General features: G+C 43.2%; 1 protein-coding gene across 4 annotated transcripts in view; it reads right to left on the bottom strand.

The window, feature by feature from the left end:
- The window catches only part of MYB (MYB proto-oncogene, transcription factor), a 37,320-nt gene that overhangs the window by 11,835 nt on the left and 2,450 nt on the right, over positions 1 to 23,035 (bottom strand). Inside the window, exons 2-14 of one of the 4 annotated variants that reach the window (XM_069235203.1) lie at positions 20,102 to 20,225; positions 16,208 to 16,279; positions 15,367 to 15,459; positions 14,822 to 15,042; positions 13,316 to 13,559; positions 12,110 to 12,178; positions 11,382 to 11,486; positions 5,429 to 5,680; positions 3,752 to 4,117; positions 3,174 to 3,310; positions 2,292 to 2,406; positions 2,068 to 2,193; positions 516 to 626 (exon numbers count right to left, since the gene is read on the bottom strand). In XM_069235203.1, the coding sequence (XP_069091304.1) occupies positions 516 to 626; positions 2,068 to 2,193; positions 2,292 to 2,406; positions 3,174 to 3,310; positions 3,752 to 4,117; positions 5,429 to 5,680; positions 11,382 to 11,486; positions 12,110 to 12,178; positions 13,316 to 13,559; positions 14,822 to 15,042; positions 15,367 to 15,459; positions 16,208 to 16,279; positions 20,102 to 20,225 (2,035 nt within the window). The remainder of the gene's footprint in view (positions 1 to 515; positions 627 to 2,067; positions 2,194 to 2,291; positions 2,407 to 3,173; positions 3,311 to 3,751; positions 4,118 to 5,428; positions 5,681 to 11,381; positions 11,487 to 12,109; positions 12,179 to 13,315; positions 13,560 to 14,821; positions 15,043 to 15,366; positions 15,460 to 16,207; positions 16,280 to 20,101; positions 20,226 to 23,035) is intronic. The other 3 variants (XM_069235200.1, XM_069235201.1, XM_069235202.1) reach the window with 3 other exon arrangements.

Genomic DNA, 23,035 nt, shown 5'->3' with positions numbered 1-23,035 from the left:
CTATGGAGTTTTGGGGAAATATGAGGTTTGCGACACAGGCCAGCTAGGCCAGACCGAAAAAGCAGCCAAACCAACATGCCTAACCTGTTTATGAAGTCATACATTACTGTACAGGGTCGAATGAGGCTTTTCAGATAGGTATTTTGAGCCCTCAGATGAATTGCAGCAACAGTCTCTATGTTGAAAATATTCCAGCTTTATCCTTATAGTTTCTACACAAACAATGCCAGAACTGTCAAAATCTCTCGAGGCTGCTGAACTACGGAATATGGTCTACGGTCACCGTTTACCAAGGCCGCCTACTTAGCATGCAACTTAGCTGATGGCTCCTGATAGCCCCTCTTACAACAACTGCTTGGGATTACTGTGACTATCACGGCTGTCCCTGTTGTGATTCACCAAAACTTCAGCTAGCACAGTGCCCTTCACTGCATGGTACACGAATCACAACCGGTGCTTTGTCTCAGAGTAAAAAGATGAGATCTGTGAATGTGGTGGTGGGAAGTAGAACATACCGGAACGTCATCCATGGCACACGACTGTGTGAAAAGCTGCATGTTCAGGTTTTCTCCCTGCCACTGACTGGAACAGAAGAAGCTTCTTGATTTCTCAGTTGGTGACTCTACCTATAAAAATTACCGACACATGTTAAAATTCATCACTATGCTAGAGGCAAAAGTACATCAACTTTCTCTTTGAAGACATTAACTGAATTTCACATTCTGTGCTAATGACAAACATGGAGACTGTGAATCTTGCCATCAGAGGCCACCAGTCTTGTTGGGCACAGATTGGCATTATAAATGTAAAATTGCAGATGTTCACAGGAAATGGGTTCTTTTACATGACAGGCCACATCTGGCAGGCCTTGGAAATAGTTGTGAGCTATCAAACTAGCTGGCCAAGATTTTAGTAGTGTTCTAAGATTTTGTTTTGGAGGGAGAGTCAGGTTGACAATGGGCTTGTTTCATATTGCTTGTAACGTTAAGTATCTTTTGACCGAAAAACAATGGCATTAGCCAAATGCCAGCCACTCTAGCTATGCTCTTCAGCAGCACCCTGCTTTTAGCCACCAGTTCAGCAAATTTAAAGCAGACAGTTCAGCAAAAGTTCCTTCACTTCAGCCGGCAATCATCTCCTCAAAGATTCGCCAGCTCTAACGCTTTTGCAAGAGTCCGATTTTAACACCAAGCAGAAAAGACGTATTTTAGAAAAATATCTAAACTTGTTTTCCACTTCCCAATTTTCTTCTAAATTACTCATTACCCTAATTATGGTTGCAACTCTAGCTGGCGATCTACTACAACCACCAAACAGCTTTTATCATTGACTGACATTTTGTTTTTACTTAGGAAGGTGCATACAACAGAACTGGTAAAACAGAACGGGGTCCGACAAACTAGAAAACCAACCCTCTTGACCATATTCCTTCATATCTAGCCAGGAACAGAGGTCACAGGGTGCAGATAGCATGCTTCCTCGAACACAGCAGGAATGCACTGTATTTAGGGCATACTGCGCATCCCTGTCCTTCCCCCTGCGTTGGTGTACAATGGGCTGCCTAGCGCCAACCCAGGCATATTCCACAAAACAGGCAGTAACAAGGAGAAATACAGATATTTCTCTTTGTTACGCCTCTCCTGAGGAGATGTATCTTTTTGGCACATTCCCCGGTTTACTAGGATTGGTAAATGCGTAAAAACCATGGGAGGTTTGTGGAAACACCCATGCAACGCCTCCCTTGCACAGAATAATGCAATGCAGCAATTTACATTGCATTACTCCAGATTTTTCAAGCTATTTAAAGCCACACAAAATGATCCAAAGGTCTCATAAATATGTCCCTAGGTGTACCGTATAAAATAAGGAATAAGTCTGGGAATAACTAATTCCGCACCACTTCCCCTAATAAATCCTAATCTTCCAAAGGAGTTACAGGGTGAAACACACTGTATCTGCAGTACACCTGGTGATTCTGTAATACAGAGAAGCAGGTAACTCCTACTACAAACCCCATCGGGATTACAGGGCCGCTCATAAATGGAGCCAGCTATTTTACCAGCTCACCTCTTGTTTGATTTTCTTCAGCAGGGGCAGGTCGTGTGCATGGATGTCTGCCACTATGCCGGATTCATCTGACTCCTGTTTGATTACTTCCTGTAGGTCTTCTGCCAGGTGGGTCGGGGTCTGAGGCTGTAGGAAATAAGAATGTTTGTTGTTAGAAGCAATGTACATCCACCTAAACCCTGTGATGCCGACCTCGGCCGCTTCTGTGCCCCATCACCACTCACCAGCATCTTTAAGGGACCGTATTTAAGTTCTTGTGCTGCCAGTGCATTTTTGAATGGAGTCGGAGTTCTTGGGGAGCTTTCCAACAGTGACCGCTTCATAGCTGGAGTCCTGAATCTATGACCGCAAGTAAAAAAAAACATTCCATTGCAGAGACCGTATTTTACATTGTACCAGGAAGCTTTGTGATGCAGATTTCAGAGAAGGAAAGGATACCTTTACTTTATTGCAATTTCTACACCAAGCCTCCCAGCAAGACATGGGACGGTGAGTGATGGACATACGAAATATTGGTGTCAACCAATCAAATCGGGTTTTTAGACAATATCGGAAATAGGAATATCATGGGACAAAATATTCTGTCAAGAATATTATAAAGGTAAGTTTCTATAAGTAAGCATTGTTTTACTATATATAACTACACATACATGTACCTTGATGATATATATACCTTCAAGGTACATAGATGTGGAGTCAAGATTAGTAAATCTATACATACATATTTGCACTTAATTTCTTGATATTTTGGTCCTCGATATTTGTGACGCAATATTCTGTCCACACAATATTTCTGTTTCCGATATTCTGTCAGTTAGCTTTAAACTGGAAGAGTTTTGGAGGGCAAGCAGTGTCCTTCCCACTCAGCTGATACTGTAACTTGTTAACAATGAAAATCAACAGACACCCGTGTGGAGGGCTAGGAGTGGAGTGCATCAGCCCAACACTCAATCACCCACATGAACCATGAAAAATACCAATACAATTTAGCGAAACGGCAGCTTCTGCGCACAGGGCCCCAGCTTGGGAGAGACAACATCACCTCCCTGTGTGGATCCATACTGAGGTACGGTATAACATAGAAAGCACTTTTGTAAAGGACCTACATGTTATTTTCCTTCTGTAGCCTAGAAAGATGGTGCAGCGTGGATGCCCCAGCAGCCTTGTGTGCACACAGCGGTGTAGACGTTAGTGTAGGCTGGTCCATGTCCAGACTGTCGTGCGGCGTTGAGGTGTTCAGGAACTGTAATCATAGCAAAAGCAAGGAATTTACATGTCTGTTTGGACCAATCCTAATAAATACTGTAGAAACCAAACATTGTAATTTTTAGTATAATCATCTTTCAAGCCAAACAAACAGCTCATGTTTCCATCAGTGAAAGGGCAAACTAGAAAGTGTTAGATGGCAAGCATGTTAAAAAGACTGAGTGAATGGCAGGATGGAAGCAAAGCACTACCACCAGCGCCCGAAAACCACCAGTGATTAAATGAAGAGACCAAGAAGGTTAGGAAATTTATTTTTCAAAACTCATCTGCCAGGTCCCACAGCAGAATTGAGCTTTTAAAAAAAATCAAATTGTGAATCAAAAAGTAGTCATTTCTCGTGAAGCATTAGTTTCTAGACTGTTAGCACTCAAGTGGCTGCAAAGCGTTAGTATCAACTGTGCAAAAGTCTTTAATCTACCTGCGAGGGAGAGAAGAGTAGGCTTTTGATAGGGGAGCACTTGGGAGTTGAGCGGCTGATGTCTGCCTGAGCCCACAAGTTGCCATCGCTGGAGGCCAGCTGGCCGGCTGACTCCCTCTTTTTGTGCAAGGAGGCCGTGCGGGGGGTGCCAGGTGGAGAGGCAGAGAGGGAGCCGGAGGGTGAAGCAGGAGGGCCCTGGCACAGTACACTCTGACTCAAACTTGTGCCAGGAGGTCCATCCGGGCTGCAGGCACTGCCCTCCAGCTGTAGAGGCTCCATGGCTTTGCCCAGTGGACTTGTGCTGGGCGAAGCATCTGCTTCTTCCACCAGGTCAACACTGCTGACTTCACCCCATGTTGAAGGATCCTGAAACAACCGGGGAGGTACGCAACTATCAGACAGTGTGATGGTGCCACCTCATAACAGTCCTGACAACACGTTGAAAGAGGAAAACAAGCTACATATGTTCTATGATAAGCCTCAATCCATCCTAAGTTCCTCTCTTTATACTGTCTCAATAATTTAAGTTGATATGTAACGTTCCTATGGGGCAAATGAGGAACACAACTATCCATCTCTTGGAACGGACAATCAGTAAATTCTGCACTGATCTTGGACAATCAAATGACATCATGCTGTATGCCTAATGACAATGCTAGGCAGGCAAACGCATGCAGAACCTGGTTAAGGCTGCATAGAAGAAAGACTTGTTTGAACAATAACCATAATATAAAGCCATCACAATGTTCTATTTAATTTGCTTTTGTCTAAAACAGGTTTTACTCCCTGAGAAATTGGCTGTCAGTTAACAAAAAACTACAGTCTCATCTCCTTTAACCAGAAGTCCCCTCGATCACAATCTCAGTAAAACACACAGTAATCCAAAATTGACGACTGGGAAACCAAAACTAACCAGGATTTATTCATGGACGTACAAATGGGGTAATGACCTCTGACAAGATCTTTTCACCATCCCAGTTAGCTGACAAGCACAAGCAAAGTCCGGTATGTGAGATAGCTCTGTTAAGTTGAGAATAGAGGCACCTTTGCCACAATAAGTCCCCAGCACAAGGCAGAACAAGACAAGCACATACAATAGCGCAGAGGTAAACAGATGCACAAACACAGGCACACACATGCGTGTGAGCTCACAAGCACACAAACACTCATGAAACTATTGTGTCTTAACCAAGATAAATATTTCATTCTGTTTCTACATTGCATTGGGGTATTTAGTTCCCCAAGTGAGTTCCTCCGAATTGCACATTGGCCACCTTGGCATCATCAAAAATGCTCATGTACAACCACACGGTGCAATGCAACAGTACCTCACTTGCAAAGTGCTATATTCAGGAGTCATGGCCTGCTAGCTACCAAAAAGAGCTTTTTACAGGGTCTATGTGTCATTCATATGACGATATTCATATGACCGTTCATGATTCTGAACGCGTTTTCTAGGTACTCTATCCATCTCTCCTACAACCACATCCGAAGTAAACATGCGACTGTATGGGCCACAAATATGTTTGCCTTCTGCTAGAATCCCCCCCACCTTTCACGCAGCAGTTTGCTTGTTCCAGTCACCAGTCTATAGCAGCGCTTCTGCGCCTGCTGTCATCTGAGAAGGCCGGACTCTTTAACTGTGCCCAACAGTGAGGCGGGCCCGGCACTACTTACTGAGTCAATCAGCTGCAGTGTTTCGGCAAACTCTGTGAGGCTCTTCACGTGGGACAGAAGGTGGCTTTGGTTCAGCACCATGCACCTGGCCGGGGAGGCGCTCTCCTCAGGTAAGGCGCTGTGGTCCATCGGTGGGGATGGCATGGGCTGGAGGTGCTCCCCCCTACAGGAAGTGGGTGCGCTGTCGCCACGAGGTCTGGAGCTGTCAGCAATCGCTGTGCTCTGCCAGCCAGAGAAACCTGAAGCATGAGTCTGCGTTTAAGGAAGAGGAAAGGAGAAAGGGAGAAGGAACTTAGCAATGCAATTGCACAAGGTGGTACATACTGATGGAGGAAAGATAAAAAGCAGTTGCATCACCCAAAAACATACTCTACTGAAACAGTTGTCAAGATGTTTCCTCTCTGCGATGCTTCACTATGTCCTAAGAGGTGAAATGTTGTCATCCTACGAATAACTTGTTAACAGAGTGTGAAGTGGAACTATGCACAAGTATGTGGTGTATTACAACACTTAGTCACACCAACATGTGAGGGGCAGGCCACGGTTAAAGCCCCTCCTCCGTAAGAAAATGTCCGGATTTTTTGCACGGTGGAATCAAACTATGGAGGCCTTGTATTCGGCGTTCCGGCACCTGACAGCACAGCCGGCGGGCTCCTAATAAACGTTTTAAGACACTGCATTTATTTATGTATTTATTGTAATACAAATTAAGCAGTGTGCTCGGCTTCTGGTAAGATATGTTTTCTTCTAAGCTGTACGAATGTGTGCAGGGCAGACGTGAAACGAACAAAGCGTCCCATCTAATTCACTGATAACACGCCTTTTGCAAATTGTCCTCATTTATGTTTTGTAACTTTTGCTGCTAGGATTCTGCTTCGTTTAAAACATTTTGGCCCACATTTATACTTTTTGACGCAAACCAGCGCTGGCGCTGGTTTGCGGCAAAAAATGTACCGCCGGCTAACGCCATTCCTACGCACCATCCTTATTTAAGGATTGACATTAGCCGGCCCTGCGGGCTGGTCAGAGTAAAAAAAAAAGACTCAAACCAGTCAGCGCCGGGGTAGGGGAAAATGGGGGTTGTGCGTCAAAAAATGGTGCAAGTCAGGTTTGAGTAAAAAATCATGGCTCAAACCGGACTCGCACCATTTCATGACACACAACCCCCATTGAAATGACTCGTGTCTTAGCAAAGACAGGAGTCATGCCCCCTTGCCCAATGGCCATGCCCAGGGGACTTCTGTCTCCTGGGCATGGTCATTGGGCACTGTGGCATGTAGGGGGCCCAAATTAGGCCCCCCTATGCCACTTTGAAAAAATAAAAAAATGAATACTTACCCCAACTTACCTGTACCTACCTGGGATGGGTCCCCCCATCCATGGGTGTCCTCCAGGGGTGGGCGAGGGTGGCAGGGGGTGTCCCTGGGGCAGGGAAGGGCACCTCTGGACTGCTTGCCCACAGGTCCCTTAACGCCTGCCCTCACCCAGGCGTTAAAAAACGGCGCACATGAGGCTGTGCACCGCCTTTTAAGATCCGCCCCCTCCTGTGCGTCAAAATTACGCAGGAGTATAAATAAGGCGCACAGGCCTTAAAGTCATTTTTGGGACGGGAACGCCTACCTTGCATGTCATTAACGGAAGGCGGTTTCCCGCATCCAAAAAATGACACACACTGAGGACTTTTGACGTCCGTGGGGTCGGGCGTCAAAGTATAAATATGGGGCAAGGATTGCGCTGAATGTGCGTCAAAATTTTTGACGCACATTCGGCGCAAAGAGAGTATAGATATGCCCCTATATATCCTAAGTACTGCAGATTCGGCACTGACAGTCAGGGCAGAGACACTGGATAGTTTTGCTTTACCCTGCGCCAATTAAGAGCATTTTGATCACGAGGAAGGAAAGGCCTCGCTCAGAATTCATACTTCGTCACAAAACTGAACGATTCATTTTGATATTTTGATGCAATAACGCTAACGCTTTGCTCTTTGTACATTTACCTTCACTGCTTAGATGTTAAAAGCAGAGATCATGTAACCCCCACCATGATAAAAAGCTAAAACATTATGGCCAATTTACATACGGTCCGATGGTAAAAGGAGGCGTCTACATATGAAGGTAGGTGACGAGGTGCTGCAATGCTCATATTAAAACATAAATCACTCTTCTATAGCAAACTACCCGGGACATCGCGTTTATTCTGACACGCAAATACCTATATTGTTAAGTGCCTCAAAAACATTTTTAACTGGTATTTAAAGGTCACCCTTTTCGTACTAGTGCCAATACATCCATTCATCTATACAAAGATCTGAACCCACCCCGTTAGTACAGTTTGCCTAGGAGGTGTAATGGAACAGAAAACCACCAGCAAGAATTGTAAGAATGAAATATCCCAGTCGTATAAATCTGAATGTGGGAACTTAAGATCGAAATTAAAGACACTGAAACTGGAACTTCACATCTTCTTTGTAAGGTCACTGGTATTTATGAAACACAGTGGCAGTCGCCAATCTGTAGTTTTATAGTTAGATCAGTTTCCATACGAAAGGCGTGTTTTTTTTAGCAACTTTAGTGTCATTTAATGAATCTGCGCGAAGATTTACAAAAAAATGTTAATTCACTTTGACTCCTTCATGGAAAGTTTTGTGCCAAGCTGTCAAGCAGGGCAAGGACAAAAAATGGTGGGGTCCCATAATTGCAATTTTCCATGATAATTTCTATGGGAAAATTTGCTCTCTAATACAAGAAAAATTGTCTGAATGGAATCAAACAAAATTTGGCAAAAAGTTAACTTTACTTATAAGGCATGCTTTTGTTATTTGGTTTTATCTACACGTTCATCTGTCTGAGAAACTAGCATCATAAACGGTGCTTGTGGTGGGTATGAAGGGATTAACGTTGATAAAAAAGATATTTTGAACGCTGGTGTCCAGATATGCCCTGGCACAACCTGTTGTGGAAGCCATTAAATGACTCTGGTACTACGTTCCCGAGTCCTAAAAAAATTCAAAGGCCACATTAGGGGGCAGGATATGCAAAACTGGTCCCCAGGGCCATTTGGTTCTCTCCCATAAAGGATCCCCTATTTAGTTTTAAAAAAAATACATTTATCTAGCAGGTACCCTGGTACCAGTGCCTAGTGTCATGGTACCCAACGAGATTACCCCCCCAACCCAAGATACTAGGGCCAGTGGAAAAAAGGGTCTGTCAGACCAGATCCGGTGGCAAGTCACTCTGTGCAGGTCATAGGCATGTGGGTTAGATGCCTGCAATAGGTTGGGCTAAGTGCCAACCCACTGCTGCACACAGCTGAAGACTGTGTGCAGAAGGAGGAAAGTGGGGTAGGGAGCCTGTGAGGGGTTGGCTACAAGCAGGGCCACTCGAATTATGTGGCAGAAGAGGGCCAAATTATGTGGCCGGGCTGCGCAAATTATGCAGCAAGAAAAGGCAAATTATGTAACATAATGCAGAACATTTTGTGACAGAATTACTTAATTATTGTAATTCTTACACTTGGTAACACTGTCTTTGCATTGGCTGTACCTCATTAGTATCAGTTTAACACCCAAATATAGCAATAAGCCACTTTAAAGTGACCAGTCAACCTTTGCAAAATGGCCTTCAGCTGTGAAGCAAATGTGTTGCCGCGTTTTTAGTAACTTTAGAACTGTATTAGCTAGAAACTCTTTTTTTATTTTTAAAGTGCTGATTGTGCAGCAGATGATGGATTATGTGGCAAATCTACAATAATGTGAAAAAACCTCTGCCCCACAATTGCATTATTTCAGTGCCTCTGGCTACAATGCCTGGACTTTTAAGAAGAAAGTTGTTGGTATAGGGATTATAGTCATACCGAATAGTTACTGGGTGCACATGTTTAAGTGCATAGAATGGAAATAGTGTAAGTGTCAAAGGCAAATGTGTTGTGGCATGTTGAAAGTTATATGCTGCACCATTTACAAACCTGTAAAGTTTTGGCTGCAACTAGCACTTTATGTTAAACAAGATAAAGGCTGGGCACACCTGATATGGGTTGAAGGGGCGTGTTTCAAAGTAGGTTGTGGCTTAAAGCCAAAGACTGCTTCAAAAAATCTATAAGAAAAGCCAAAGCTTCTGTTGACAATAGATTATCCATCAATGGGTGTCTGGGCATGTGCCCATGCTAAATAGTGTAATACAGTACTATAAACAAATTATTTCTATAAAGGGCATTTATAAGGTGTGAAAGTTTCTTTCTAGAACTTCCCTAAACATTTTTAGGCATTGAATATTGTTGAATAATATAAAATATAGAGGCGACCAACATAGAGGTGGTTTAACTCACAGTGGGTTGTAAGCATGGCTCTAAGGTTTTATGCCATTGTGCTAATCTTATTAAGGCATTTTTTGTGTATTTTACTAAATTACAGAGGGTTGTCTATTGTGGCCTGGTGGATGGTGTCTTATCAGTGACAAATGCATACTGGTCAACCTCAAGTTAAAATTTTGGGTCATGTGAAGTCTTTAAGCAGGCGATTCTTTTAAGGTGAATAGAATATGAACTCTTTTTTGGGAAGAAGTTCAAGGTTTAAAAAGTGGGGTGATGTAATTTAAGTCTATGGAGGCATTTTGTTTCTTTGGTGGGTAAATAACAGTAAAACAAGGGTACTATCTAGAAAATGTGCTTGACTTACAGATGATACAGGACCAGCATATGGTCAAAGGATATATACATTATCATTTGATTGATGAAAGAAAATTGGGCACTGGTGTACCTTGTTGAATTACTGTGAGTCCACAAACCTGAAAGGTCGCTGTCACAATGACTGCATGGTATCAGCAATGATGTCATCAATGAAGACATTTCAGATATCATCAATGATATATCATATTTCATCAGTGATCTAATAATAAGTGATGTCATCACCAGTGCATGAAGGAAGTGCAAGATATAGTTAGTTGACTAAACATCAGTTTTTTTTTTTTTTCAATTTTTAAACTTTAGCTCTTTTATCATTTCAACACCTAGGTCTAACATCAGTTTAACCCTGTTTTTCAGTGAATCTGTAAAAAAAAAACATTTGCAACATTAGATTTTTGAACATGTGATCCACCAGAAATATGACCTAAGGAAATAACAAAAAACTCTGAACTTGGCTCTAGCTTTGATGATTTGCGAGCCTGAGGTACTTGCTATCACTTACATATCCTGCTTTTTTCCCCTCTGTTCCCTACCTGTGAACACAGTTTAAACCAGTGCCATGAAGGGCCTGCCAAATTAAAGCTATTCGAAAAGCCGGAGAACAACTAAGCAGAAGGTTACATGCAGCAAGATCATGCAGCAGGAGACACTTCAAAATGTTGGCAGAAAACAGTAGTGGCAAGTAGTGGTTTCAAATATGTGTTTCCTTGAATGGCTGATAAAAGCTCTTGCTGCAGCTTGTTTCCAATACTGATTCTGAAAGAATATGAAACGGAGTCATGGCCGGGATCCTTTAACAGCCAGCAGCATTAAGAGGCATTCGGCCAGGCTAACATCACTTTCATCTTTCACTACACTTGGCATTTAAGAATTCTTAATAATTCACCCCAATCGAGTCACACTTTAAATTTTACAAGTATGTCCCTGCTACCGTACAATGAGCAGCAGCTGAAGATGCCAGCTAATCTGAATATGTTCGGTACATTTTTGTAAAAAACAAGCCGAAAACGATGGAATGGAATGTTACTCAGGGGAATTCCCTGTGATTAAGATTAGTTCGAGCATTTTCATCCATCATTGTTTTGCTGGTCAAACTAATTCTGGTGACCAGATAATAGACGTGCATTTAAGCAAATTCATGTCAATTTTCTGTTGTCCTGCCTAGTTGGCAGTATGTACTGTATGTACTGAGCACAATGTTAGCACTGTTGGAACACGGGCTTACACAATACTAATAGCAGTTAGCATCATAAGCAAACTGATTCCTTACCGGTAGCGTGTGTTGTCCTTTCAGCTCATTCTCTGTAGACATGAGAAGCATCTCTAGCTCCTTTATCCGTTTTTCTTTTTCTGGGTCTTCATCATTATAGTGTCGCTGAAAGCAACATACAGCAGAAAAGGACATAAGGTTTAATTTGCCATGTCGACACTACAATGTTCTCTGATGTGCATGGAGGCGGAAGGCAAGTGTCAGCCAGGTTTCCTTAGAATAACTATATAAACCGTGCGTCACTAATCTCATCTTAAAAAATGATTCTGTCAGATATTACATTAATGCTCCTATCTGAGGTACTATTTGCTCATTTACATTTTCAAAATACCCTTATTGAAGTGGTTCTCAAACTTTCTGATGCAGCAATGCCCAGTGGGGAAAATAAAATCATTGGGCCCACCCTCAGAATTTTTCACAATTATTTTTCTGAGTTGATAATGTTTAAATATGTCTAGACTTATTTAAACATTGCAGTTAAGTTCTGTTACCTTTTTATAAATGCAACAAATGTTTTTCTGCTTAAAAAAGCATTGTTGTCTGCATAATGCCACTTTTGGCCAGAGCCTTATTGACTTTCAGTTCACTCACAGTGCTTGAACCTTCCTATCTCTGTCTGGACATGCTTGGTTTCTAAGTGGCTGAGCAAGACTGCACAATGTACAACTTGCGCACGACTCCCTCCAGCCCCATTAATAATCCCACCCAAGCAGCCATTTTATATTTACCTGGACAGCTGCAGTGGCTGACTGGGGGACGCTCACGATATTTACATGCAGTGCTACTGGGTATGGAGCCTGTGTGAAGACAAAATAGGAGAAAAACAACACCATGGTCAGGAAATGCCACCATTGTCAGGTTCTATAACAACTTCCTCTCGTCCCTGTGTATGGTGCCCCCGATCTGATAACTACTTCTACATGAAGCAATTTAGTAATCTTTTTTTCCAGTAAATGAAGGTGGTGCAGACAAAATGAGGCCCTTTTCGGCAGATGGATTACTCTGTCACAAACGTGATGGATATCTCATCCACCCTATTACGATTCCTATAGGCTATAATGGAATCATAATACCGAGGATGGGCTAGCCGTCACATGTGACAGAGTAACACCCTCTGTAAACTCTAAACCAGGCCCTACGTCATTTCCAACTAGACTCGCAAGTAAAGTAAAAAATAGCCAAAATAGTGGGCAGAACGGCTGTGGGCTCGAGGGCATCCTGAGTGGTATGGCTGCATATGCTGAGAGCATTTCTGGTTGAACAAATTAAAAAAGCTGACTAGGTCTCACAGAGCCTGCATCCTAATGCTGTAAGGGAGCTGGTTCTCTGCGTGTAGCAGGGGTCTAGAGAGAGCGTCTGAGTATTGGGAGGGGATAATCAACTCATGTGTTACTTCCAAAACCTGGCCACAAACTACAGAGAACATTCCAGAAAAAGCCAGTGCCTTAAAACAGGAAATCACCCAACTCTCCGAAACAACGTGCAAATACAGGAAGTGAATCATGAACAGCCAGTGCCAACTGATGACATTTTCAATGGACTCCAGCTAAAGCCTCCTAAATTGTGGCCCTTTGGAAATATGATTTAAATGCAAAGAACTGATATTTTCTGACATTTTCAGAGTCATTTATAGTGAACCATATGGGTGGGTATCTTTTAGAAAAACGAGATTAGATGAAAATAACAGAATGGACTTGGCTGAGAGGGCCGATCCCTGTTAAAACCACGGTCCTTCTGCTCCTCTTGACTAAACGTCATAGACCTGAAACCATGTCTGTGGAGTCAACCTCGCTAAGTGAATGGGTAAAATGGTGCTAAAGACAGCAGAGGAGAACTCAACTACAACAGCAAGAACAAGTGGTGCAATTCAGTCAAACAATTCTAAAGTCCGCGGTAATCCACAAGCTAACTAATGCAAAAAACTGCAAACTTACGTTTTGTTGGTCTGCAACATGGTAGTAGGAATAGCTGCTGCAGCTGTTGTTGACTCGGGGTTGGGCGGCTACAGGGTGCGGTGTAGATACTGGAGTGTGGGCATAGCCCATCAAATGATTGTTCTTCTGATAGTTTGTGGCTGCTGGGGCCTGGCTGGCTTTGGTGGACTCCTGCAGATAACCTTCTTGCTCCACTTTTCGACGCATGGTAGAATTCCAGTGGTTTTTGATAGCATTATCAGTCCTGTGCAGGGTTATTAAACAGAAAAACAAACATTAGTGTGCAGTCTTATAAGGCTAAGCCTCTGATGAACCATCCTACAAAGAAGATCTCACCCAGCCTTGTTTACAGGATTAAAACATGCTCTGCACGTCCAACGCAATTACCAAGACACTATTCTATGACTAATGCTCAACAACAAAGAGGGTGCACAATCCACCACCAAAAAACATTCACCTAGGGTCTCTAGACGCTACCCTAGAAGGGTGGAGGGGACGGCAGTTTAGTTCCCACAATAACTTGTTTTGCCTGCTGATACTGCCAACAAGGGCAACGATTACACATTGTCTTGTCCCTTGAACACATGCCCATAAGGAGCTTGGATGTCATGGCTACCTCGTTTTACAAAGGTTGAAGAAATACCATGTCACTGGGCAAATGCCACACCTCCTAAAACTTATGGATCTAAAATCGCACAATTTAAAGACGCCTGAAAGCTGTGTTCCACTACCCAGCACAATTTTCAAAAAGCACTGCATCCTTAAGCGCAATGTGAGTAAAATATGGCGATCTTACTCGCTCCAGGCACACTTGTACATTAGGGTCTAAGTGCATAATTAATGTTCGACATGTTTTCATGTAATGCGGAATCTCCATTGAAGGCAGGAATTCATTCAACAAACAATAGATGAGAGAAATATACAACAAGCTAATATGTTCACTGTTCACTACAATCAAAAGGGTATGTATTGAGAAAGCAGCGCTGAATGTGTGACTAGAAATGGGCCAGCAATTAAGAGACCTGTGGCAAGTGGTGACTCAGGCACCAAGCGGATTTCTAATTTAAGACGCCAGGCTGTACATAACATTCCGGGCACAGTGTAGTGAAATGTACTACACTATCACCTTTAACCTCAACGTAGAAGATCATATGGCATAAAAGGACCCACAAGGAAAATATATTCTTAAACTATGCCAACTACAGATCTTCTGCAGAGGAATGCACTTACACATGAGTGGAGTGTTTTAAAAACTCTTAACCTAATGTACAGAAGAACCCTTGTGATTTACAATGGCCGTCAAAACTCAAAAACAGAAGAGGCCACCAAAAACTTACAAGTGAAACCAAAATCTCCTTTCAGTATCATGCTAAAAGTGGAAATCTCTCACTAAAACACTTTAGATCCACTACTTTTATATTGAATATAAGCTCGTGGGATCATATTTGAGGATGTGGCTTGCGGCCATTTAAGAATGTCGGTCTGTTGCACTCGTATATATATTACCTCCCAGGTAGCAACTTTGCAATTTCAGCCCATCTGTTTCCGAGCCGCTTGTGTGCCTGGTATATGATTCGGTCTTCCTCTTCAGTCCAGGAGGTCTTCTTCACTTCTGGGTTAAGGTGGTTGTGCCATCGCTCCCTACACTGCTTCCCGATCCTTCCTTTCAGGTGCTTGGCAATGACAGACCACCGCTTCGGCCCATACTTCTGCACCAGTTCAATCACCTTCAAACAAAGGCAGGAAAGCATTTCAAGAAGAGCAGTTGCCACCAGCCTACCTCCCACAAGTGCAAACGCTGTGCAGGAAAGCTGCCATACACCAGCCTTTCTAGGAACCTACTGGTTGTTTTGAGTGTCTTTCGTGCCCTATGTCTCTATAATCTGTCTGGGTCAAGGCCCTCTTTCAACCCTTAATAATTCAAACACTTCCATAAGACTTTTCACAAGTTCAAGTGCTTCAAAACCAATATTAGCACTTATTTAGGAACAGTGCAATCTTACTATTTTTCACCTGTGCTTTGGAGCCTAAACCATTTCTTAGACACTTACCCGCTGATCTTCTTCTTTTGTCCATGGTCCTTTGATCAACTCAGGGTTCAGCACCTTCTGCCATCGGTGTTGGCACTGAACATCTGTCCGGTTCTAAATTTACAGGGGGAGAAAAGCATGCATCGATTCATTGCCTAAAATTGATGGTGTGTGATATTTTGTGTTTTTGCGATAACAACCGACAATGTCATAACCTATATTGGACTGAACACACAAAAACAGGGCGGGTGCTAAAGTACCTCTCCAAAGAAACCCCACAAGCAAAACCCATATAATAAGAAATTGCAGACAGAGAATTGGCAAACGCTGTACACAGGGAGGCACAGGGATGTCTGCACAACATTGCCCATACCAAATTAAATTTTCTTACAAATGCGGGTGAAAAGAGCTGCCATGTTCTGGCTAGAAATCTTTATTCTGCTAACCAATTACCTATCCGAGTAGCAAAAAACACCAAAAGTCTGCTTACTCTTCTATGACCTTTTCCTTTATCCACTCCCCTTCAGTTCACCCACCGCCCCAAACATGCAGTTTCCCTCACACAACACAGACAGCACAAACCATATACATAATAAACAAGTAGAAGACGTTCAACAAAAAAGCAGGCTCCTAACAATGTTTTTCAAGTCACATATAAGGAAGGATGTTGTTCAATAAAAGCAAACAAAATTAATGCAGCCCATGAATCACTCCACCTCCCCAACCCTTAACTCCTCAGCAAAGATGGTGGGGTAAAAAGGCCAGTGCCATGCACCACCAATCCTACCAATGTGGCAAAAAGTGGCGCAAACATGTGAAAACTAGACGCAACACACAGAAATACACAATCATCTCCACTTACAGTAAGGAAACTGGCAATAACTTTCCAGTCTTCGGGGCCATTCTGCTCCACTAGTTTCTTTAGCTTCTCATCCTGAGACGTGGAAAGAAAACCCTATTACTCTGCCAGTCATTCTTTACTTTACATGCATCTCTCACTGTCCGGGAAGGCTTTGCAGCCAGTCCCATCCCACCATCTCAGCTGACTCGTTAGGAGCGGTTTGGTGAGGCTGCCTCTTATGCCTGCACATTAATTTATTTTTATTAAAAAAAAAAAATGCACACAAACAAGGCAGGCTCTGGTGATCCTGAGGCAGCAATGCGTGTTTTAAGTTAATGTATGATGAAACAAAAAGACCATAGATTTTTTAGTGTCTGCTTTTATTTATAGCATCATGCACCACAACTGATTATTTTTTTAGCTTTATGCTTAAATACAGATTCCACTTCTGATTTATTTGTTCATACCTACAACATTTTGCTATGCACTTTTTGGTGTTTTGGTTTGAACTTATATATAGACCATCAGAAAACAGTGGCAAATGCTGGTAGCACGGAGAAGAGCCCCCCTCCCCTCCCTTGGAATAACAGTGGCTTTGTGATTGCCATAGCAAAATATTTGGCTCTTTGTAACATTACCAATATTTCTTTACAAATGTGGGTCTTGTGACAGGCAAAACCAGATAATTGTATTTTTTAATTAATATGGTTTTACAGGAAAATAAATACCCTGAAAAGAAGTGCTTATGCGCAGAAAAATCCCAAAAGCTACATATTACAGGCCTCTGTCGGGTCTGTATATGCATTAATTCCCATGGGAGCATAAAGATCTGAGACCGCTTGTATTGGTTCTAGTTTTAAAATATATGTACAAAAACATCTCACAAAGAATGGGAACCAATTCCCCCCTTAGAAAAACACACATCACCTTACAGATACAAAGTTCACCTGTGCCTTATGCAGTACTTGGTGTTTGACTTGTCCAGCCCAAAAACTGAATTACTTGAGTGCCAGTGCATGAAGAACATCTTAAAAATAAACATCAGGGCTCATGAAGGCTGCAGGAATGATTGAGGTTGAAGTGCAGCAAATGCACGCCCACCCCACCCAATCCATTCACAAAGGATACTAAACACCCAATCCATTCATCCAGGATACCAGCAACCTAGGACTAACACTGCCCAGTCAACAGAGGGCCACCAGTCCAACTTAGCCACCCAAGACACCACCCACCCAGCGAGAGACTGAGAGCACCACCCACCTCTGAAGACACAGAGCAGACTATCCAGCCAAACTAGTTGCACAGAAGGCCACTCATCAAACAAAGAGGCACAGGAAGCTGCTCAACTCACCCAACCATTTTGGGTAGCCAGTGACCCACAACACACCCAATCTTTAGTGCCAAGAGGCTGTAAGAATGACATGTTATGCCAACTTGAAATTTTCAATTGTTCATAACCAATGCAATGAACGGGTTTCACCCAACAGCTAGATTAGGCTTTTTGAGCTAGATGTTCAAGAAGATTTGCTTGTTCATTGCTCTCTTAAAGACACACCTCAAACTGGTATGTAAAGTGTGGATGAATTTGTGATTGGAATCCCCAGATCAACAGACATCCTGTGCTGCTAGTGATCATAAAATAAAAATACTCTTCAGAGGTGGCAAAATGAGTCTATGCTCCACCGAAAATAAATGACCATCGGAGATTCGCGGTCCTATCATGGTATGTGCAAGGTCAGAACAAAAAGATGCTGACTTGTCAAGTCGTCCCCAGCCACAACATTTTAAGTATCTACCTGGGTCAATAAAAATGTCCATGAATTCATAATAATACTAAGATTTACAGAACATTGTGCTGCTAACCCTTTCATTTTGACTGAATAGAGAGCCACACCAGAAGCAAATGCAAATAGCAGGGCATAGATATACTAGCGGGTTAATTCATCTGCTACAATACATGCATGTGAAAATTGCTGGCAATAGGATTGTTCCTTGAAGCGGTAAATCAACCTTTCAAGCATCCACGGTCTTGAATCACTGATTTGGGAATTTTTTAGAGCACAAACATGCCACCTATATGGTGACATGAACTACAGGTTGCCAATCCAAGTGCCTCAAAGAAGCAATGAGATGGACTAGAGTCTGCAAGCACGAATATCTAAAAAAAAGCAACGAAATGAACTACAGGGAGCTAGCACAAGTGTATCAAATAAGCAGCAATGTGGACCAGAGACAGGTAGTGCAAGGGTCTAAAAGAAAAAGCGAAATGGTTTACAGGTAATCAGCAATAGTGCCTCAAAGAAGCAGTGACCAGCTCTTTCCATATGGCTTTGAGGAACTGCTACATTCTGTTCTGTAGGCCGGGACAGTGTGCAGGTTACTACTGAATTGTAGGTGTGCTTAGAAACAGCACTGCCATTGTAACTCTAGTTATGAGGTCAGAAAAAGGAAGAACCTTCCTAGACACCTTCAGATGCAAAAAGTAGAGACTAACCTGTAGAAGAGAGGGAGACATGCTTTAATCAAGAACAACACTCTGGTTTCAAACAACTGGCTCAAGTTTAGGGCTAGGAACCATAGACAATGGGCACTGACGAAAATAAGTGCAACTGAGCTGAATTTCCTTCTTGTAAACCAAATGTTTACTCAAGCTTTCACAAAGGCTGGACATCTCATATTCCAAAGTGACCAAAAGTATCACTGCCAACCATGAGCCCATCCTGACCAAAACAAAATAAAAAAAGATATGCAATACCACCAAAACCACAACAATAAAACAGAAAAAAAACTATAATCAGGACTAGGGTGGGTGGATAAAATACAAAAGTTTCAGTCGCCTCAAGGTGGAAGCAGAAGGGTCAAGGGCCAGCAGGCAAGAAGTGGTTGTGGGTCAACCTCAAAAGAGGTAGCCCGACCCGTTCCTGACTTTTCAAAGGTTGATGGGGAATGTACACAGCCACCTAGGCACCCCCCACCCCACATCATCAACTTCTACCCAAAGGCACTTTATGCCCCCCCCCCCCCCCAAAAAAAAAAAGAAATAACTTTCCTCCCCTACAGCCTCCTTAGTTGTATGGTCCACTATGCCACTAAGTCCACACTTATTCACGGAGCCCCACAGTCGTTGCACATATTCATGCCTAAGTGCAAATGAGCTGCATTTCAATCTGCTAAATCAAAAGTTTACTGAAAAAAATCACAAAGGATAGTGTGTGAGGCTGCAATGGAATAGCAAGATAAATCTGTTGAGTGGTTCTGAAATTAAATGAAGTGAGACTGGAATGGTTGGGTGGTACGCTGGTTCACAGATCAGGCAGTATTGTTTTACTAAATAGATGAAAGTATTCTATTATTAAAGAGTTTCAACCTCATGGTTTGTCAATGAGGAAACCCTCTTCTCCTTGAGTTACTGCTCTTGGGAGGGTTACTCTCAGGCTAGGACCCACAAACCCCATTATAATAGTGTATTTTGTATACAGCCAAAAGGCCAGTCGAAGCCAGCATCCTCTGCTACTTCCCTTCTAGATTTGTTTTGTGTGAAACGTAGATCGGACAAGAGGCGACTGCAGAGTCTGGACAGATGCCCCACGCATGCGAAAGCAAGCAGAAGCCACTTGTGTTGGCTGATGTAGGAAACAGGACTCCTCCCGTCTCACTTAGCAACCACTCTCAAACAACAAAAGGCCAGAGTTGGAAAACCAAACAGTGGACTGTCTCCAAATACCAAGTCCTCGCGCAGACACCTTCGCAGCACACTACTGTGTGAAGAGTGTCCTGAGGGGTTGTCAGAGTTCAAGTACACCGTTTGAGGCATATAGTGGATCAAGGACTGAGATAATCCCTTCCAAGGGCTAATCTTCAGGTAAACACACAAGCCATTTGTGTGTCACTCCCCCATTCCTCGGCAGTGTTTACCTCTTCGCGAGTCCATCGCGTCTTCCCCAAGTGGCGTTTCCCGCCTTTACAGAGCACGCCATCGTAGTCGTGGTCATGGTCGTACATGTCAATTTCCTCCTCATCTTCATCGCTGCTGTATATACTGATGGAAAACAAGAACAGAGACCAGAGTGAGCACCAGGAGTACACACCCCTATATACCCCCCACAGGAGAACCAGTGAATCATATACAGCGATCTTTACAAAAAGCAGAATCTGAAAAACTTGCATAGCAAGATTTAGCTCTGCATTCTGGTGTCCTAAGATTTCGAACAGGTTCTACTGTTTTCGGTATCCACAGATACAGGTGAAGGGCTGGCCGGTTTACCGAAACGGTGCAAGTTCAGGCCTGCTCTAGCTGTGAAAGCAGTGACAGATTACACACTTGGCAGTCACTGCACAGGTGAGGCTTTAAAACACGGTGCTCCGAGTGAGGCGAAAACGTGCAGAGTTTCAATTAACGTGTGTATGCTAGTGTCTTTGACCCCCCAAATAAATGAAGCCACATTTCCTGCACGAACCCGGGTCTTATCACTGCCCACCTGGGCACCTATGTCTCTTAGAAGGTAAGAATGCCTTCACTCTTAAGAAAGGCGGGAGAAGTGTTGTGGGTTGGCGGAAACATTACGTTTTCTCATTTCTAAACCTTTTCTGGACAAATATAAGAGGCAGGACATTGTTACATCAAGAAAATAGAAAAGTGTATCAAGTTTCTAATATAATATACATTAACATTTATCTTGATGAAATGTACAATAGATGTACCTGGTACACAGAATTATTAGTATGCTTTAATACTGCCTACCACAATATGACTATGGGGTTAGCGTTGTTGAACTAGTGAACAACACAAACTTGGAATACTAGTCCTTGTACAGAGCCAATCTAAATGCAGGCCACTGAGCATAACACATTGTTTTGAAAATAGACAGAACACCAAACACACCCACGCGCACTTCACGCTCAAGTAGAGACAAAGGCAGGTCTGCAGTGTACGGTCTCCACAGTAACCCACTGAATGAGAAAGGCCATCTTGCTGGCTGGACTAACTTCTTAAAATTAGACTTTGCTCTGTGCTGACACACCGCGCCCTGTGCAGGAGTAAAACCTCACACGCATGTCCTGTATGACAAAAGGGGAATTCACCGCAGTTCGTGTATTTCACAATTTACTCATAAAATGCATCTTTGTTCTTTCGCACCTAGACCTTAAACATGGATTTTTTTCAACTAATCACATAGGGGCCAATTCACAAAGGCATTTCTGAGTTTGTGAAGTAGTACTATGCAGCGGGGCCCTGCTGTGAAGGCAAAGAGGAGTCCCTCAGGCCGCTACTGCCCAGAGGTATTCAGAGGCCGTGGGTGGAAAGGGGGGATGCTGAAGAGTGGAGTACCCTATAGTCCTGTTAAAGTACACCACCACCAAAAAGCAGTAGCCAGCCCTCGGCTCTGACAGGTGGAGTTCTGACACCAAATGCAAATTATTCAGCTGGGCATTTTCCCTGCAAGTACCTCAAGTGAATATAGTGTGACATTATATAACAATAATAACATTACAATTCTCATTCATGTTTTGATGGTGCAGTGGGGAGACAGCATATCACTGGCAGAGGGTGCAACGGGAGTAGTGGAGAGCAACGGTTACTTCGGTCTTGGGCCCAGATCAAAAACTAGAGGTTTGTGAGGGTTGACCCAGGGACGCACGGCTCATCCTTTCAGAAACCTTTCCGGGAACAGGATGACTATAACAGCGGTGAGATGCAGATGTATCACTCAGCAGGGCGGTGATGTTAAGTGAAACTTCAAACTGATCAATGTATTAAAAAAACGGTGCTGATTTGGCAACTTTTTTTCACAAAGTACTTCGACTAGCTAGGGTGCGGGGAAATGGTGAGGTCCATGTTTGGTATGCTGTTATAGCTATATAATTAGGGAAGATAGAGCTCACTTGTTCATTGCTCAAGATCGGGGATTCGCTAAAAGGTTCTAAAAAACATTGACAGCCTCACCCATACAACACAATACCACTAGCCAGCGCTCAAGAGCAATAAGTCAAAGTGCTAAAGTTAACTGAAGTAACGTTCGTTATGCAAAAGTAACGGGGTGGGGGGCTACGGTTGGTGCGACATTGCTGCACCGTCGAAAACACAGCAGGCAAGACTGCCCGGGGCTCCCTCTTGCGCCACTCTTCCCCGGGGCTGCCTGTGGCTTGCCTGGACAGCACCCCTTTGCACCCTGTTTTTTCCCCATGGTGGGCATCAGAAGACTGGTTACCAAGGCCCTAGTGAGGTTAAGACATATTTGGGGGTTGTGTGAAGTCACATCAGATTATCCTGTACACGTCCAAGCCTAGATAGCAATGAAACGCGGTTGGTAATGCTGGCTCGTGCGTGCTTATTTATTGTGCTACTTTCAGTTAGCAGGGCTGCACCCGTTACGTCGGGTGAAAATCCAAAATAGAACTCAAGTCGATCTTCTTATCACACTAACCTGTCAGGCAAAAAATGACACTTCATGCTTGAGGCCCTTAAAATATCAAACTACACCAAATGCGTGCCAATGAACACTGGATACCAAATAATCATGCCCAATGATCAATACAGACAGCAAAAAACGAATCACGTGACACGGCACCAGTCATTCCTATCCCATCACCTCACCAGGGGTTTCATGTAGGCCCTAGAGCACATTTTGTGCTTCGAGCAGTCTTTGCTGGCTCCGGTAGAGCCTAAAACCTTCGTATATCTGCGAGGTGCCAGAATATCAATCCTGCACTTCCGAAATATCACGAGTTGGAAGATGTTCAGTTGGATGGAGGAGGGTTGTTCGAGAGAGTGAAAGAAAAAGTCACTGTGGGTCACTTCAGTCTACCTGTACCACGATGCAAAAGAAAATAAAATCGTGTTATTGCTTC

This window comes from Pleurodeles waltl, chromosome 5 (genome assembly GCF_031143425.1).
Source record: "Pleurodeles waltl isolate 20211129_DDA chromosome 5, aPleWal1.hap1.20221129, whole genome shotgun sequence".
Classification (NCBI taxonomy): domain Eukaryota; kingdom Metazoa; phylum Chordata; class Amphibia; order Caudata; family Salamandridae; genus Pleurodeles; species Pleurodeles waltl.
This window is presented reverse-complemented; position numbering and strand designations above follow the sequence as displayed.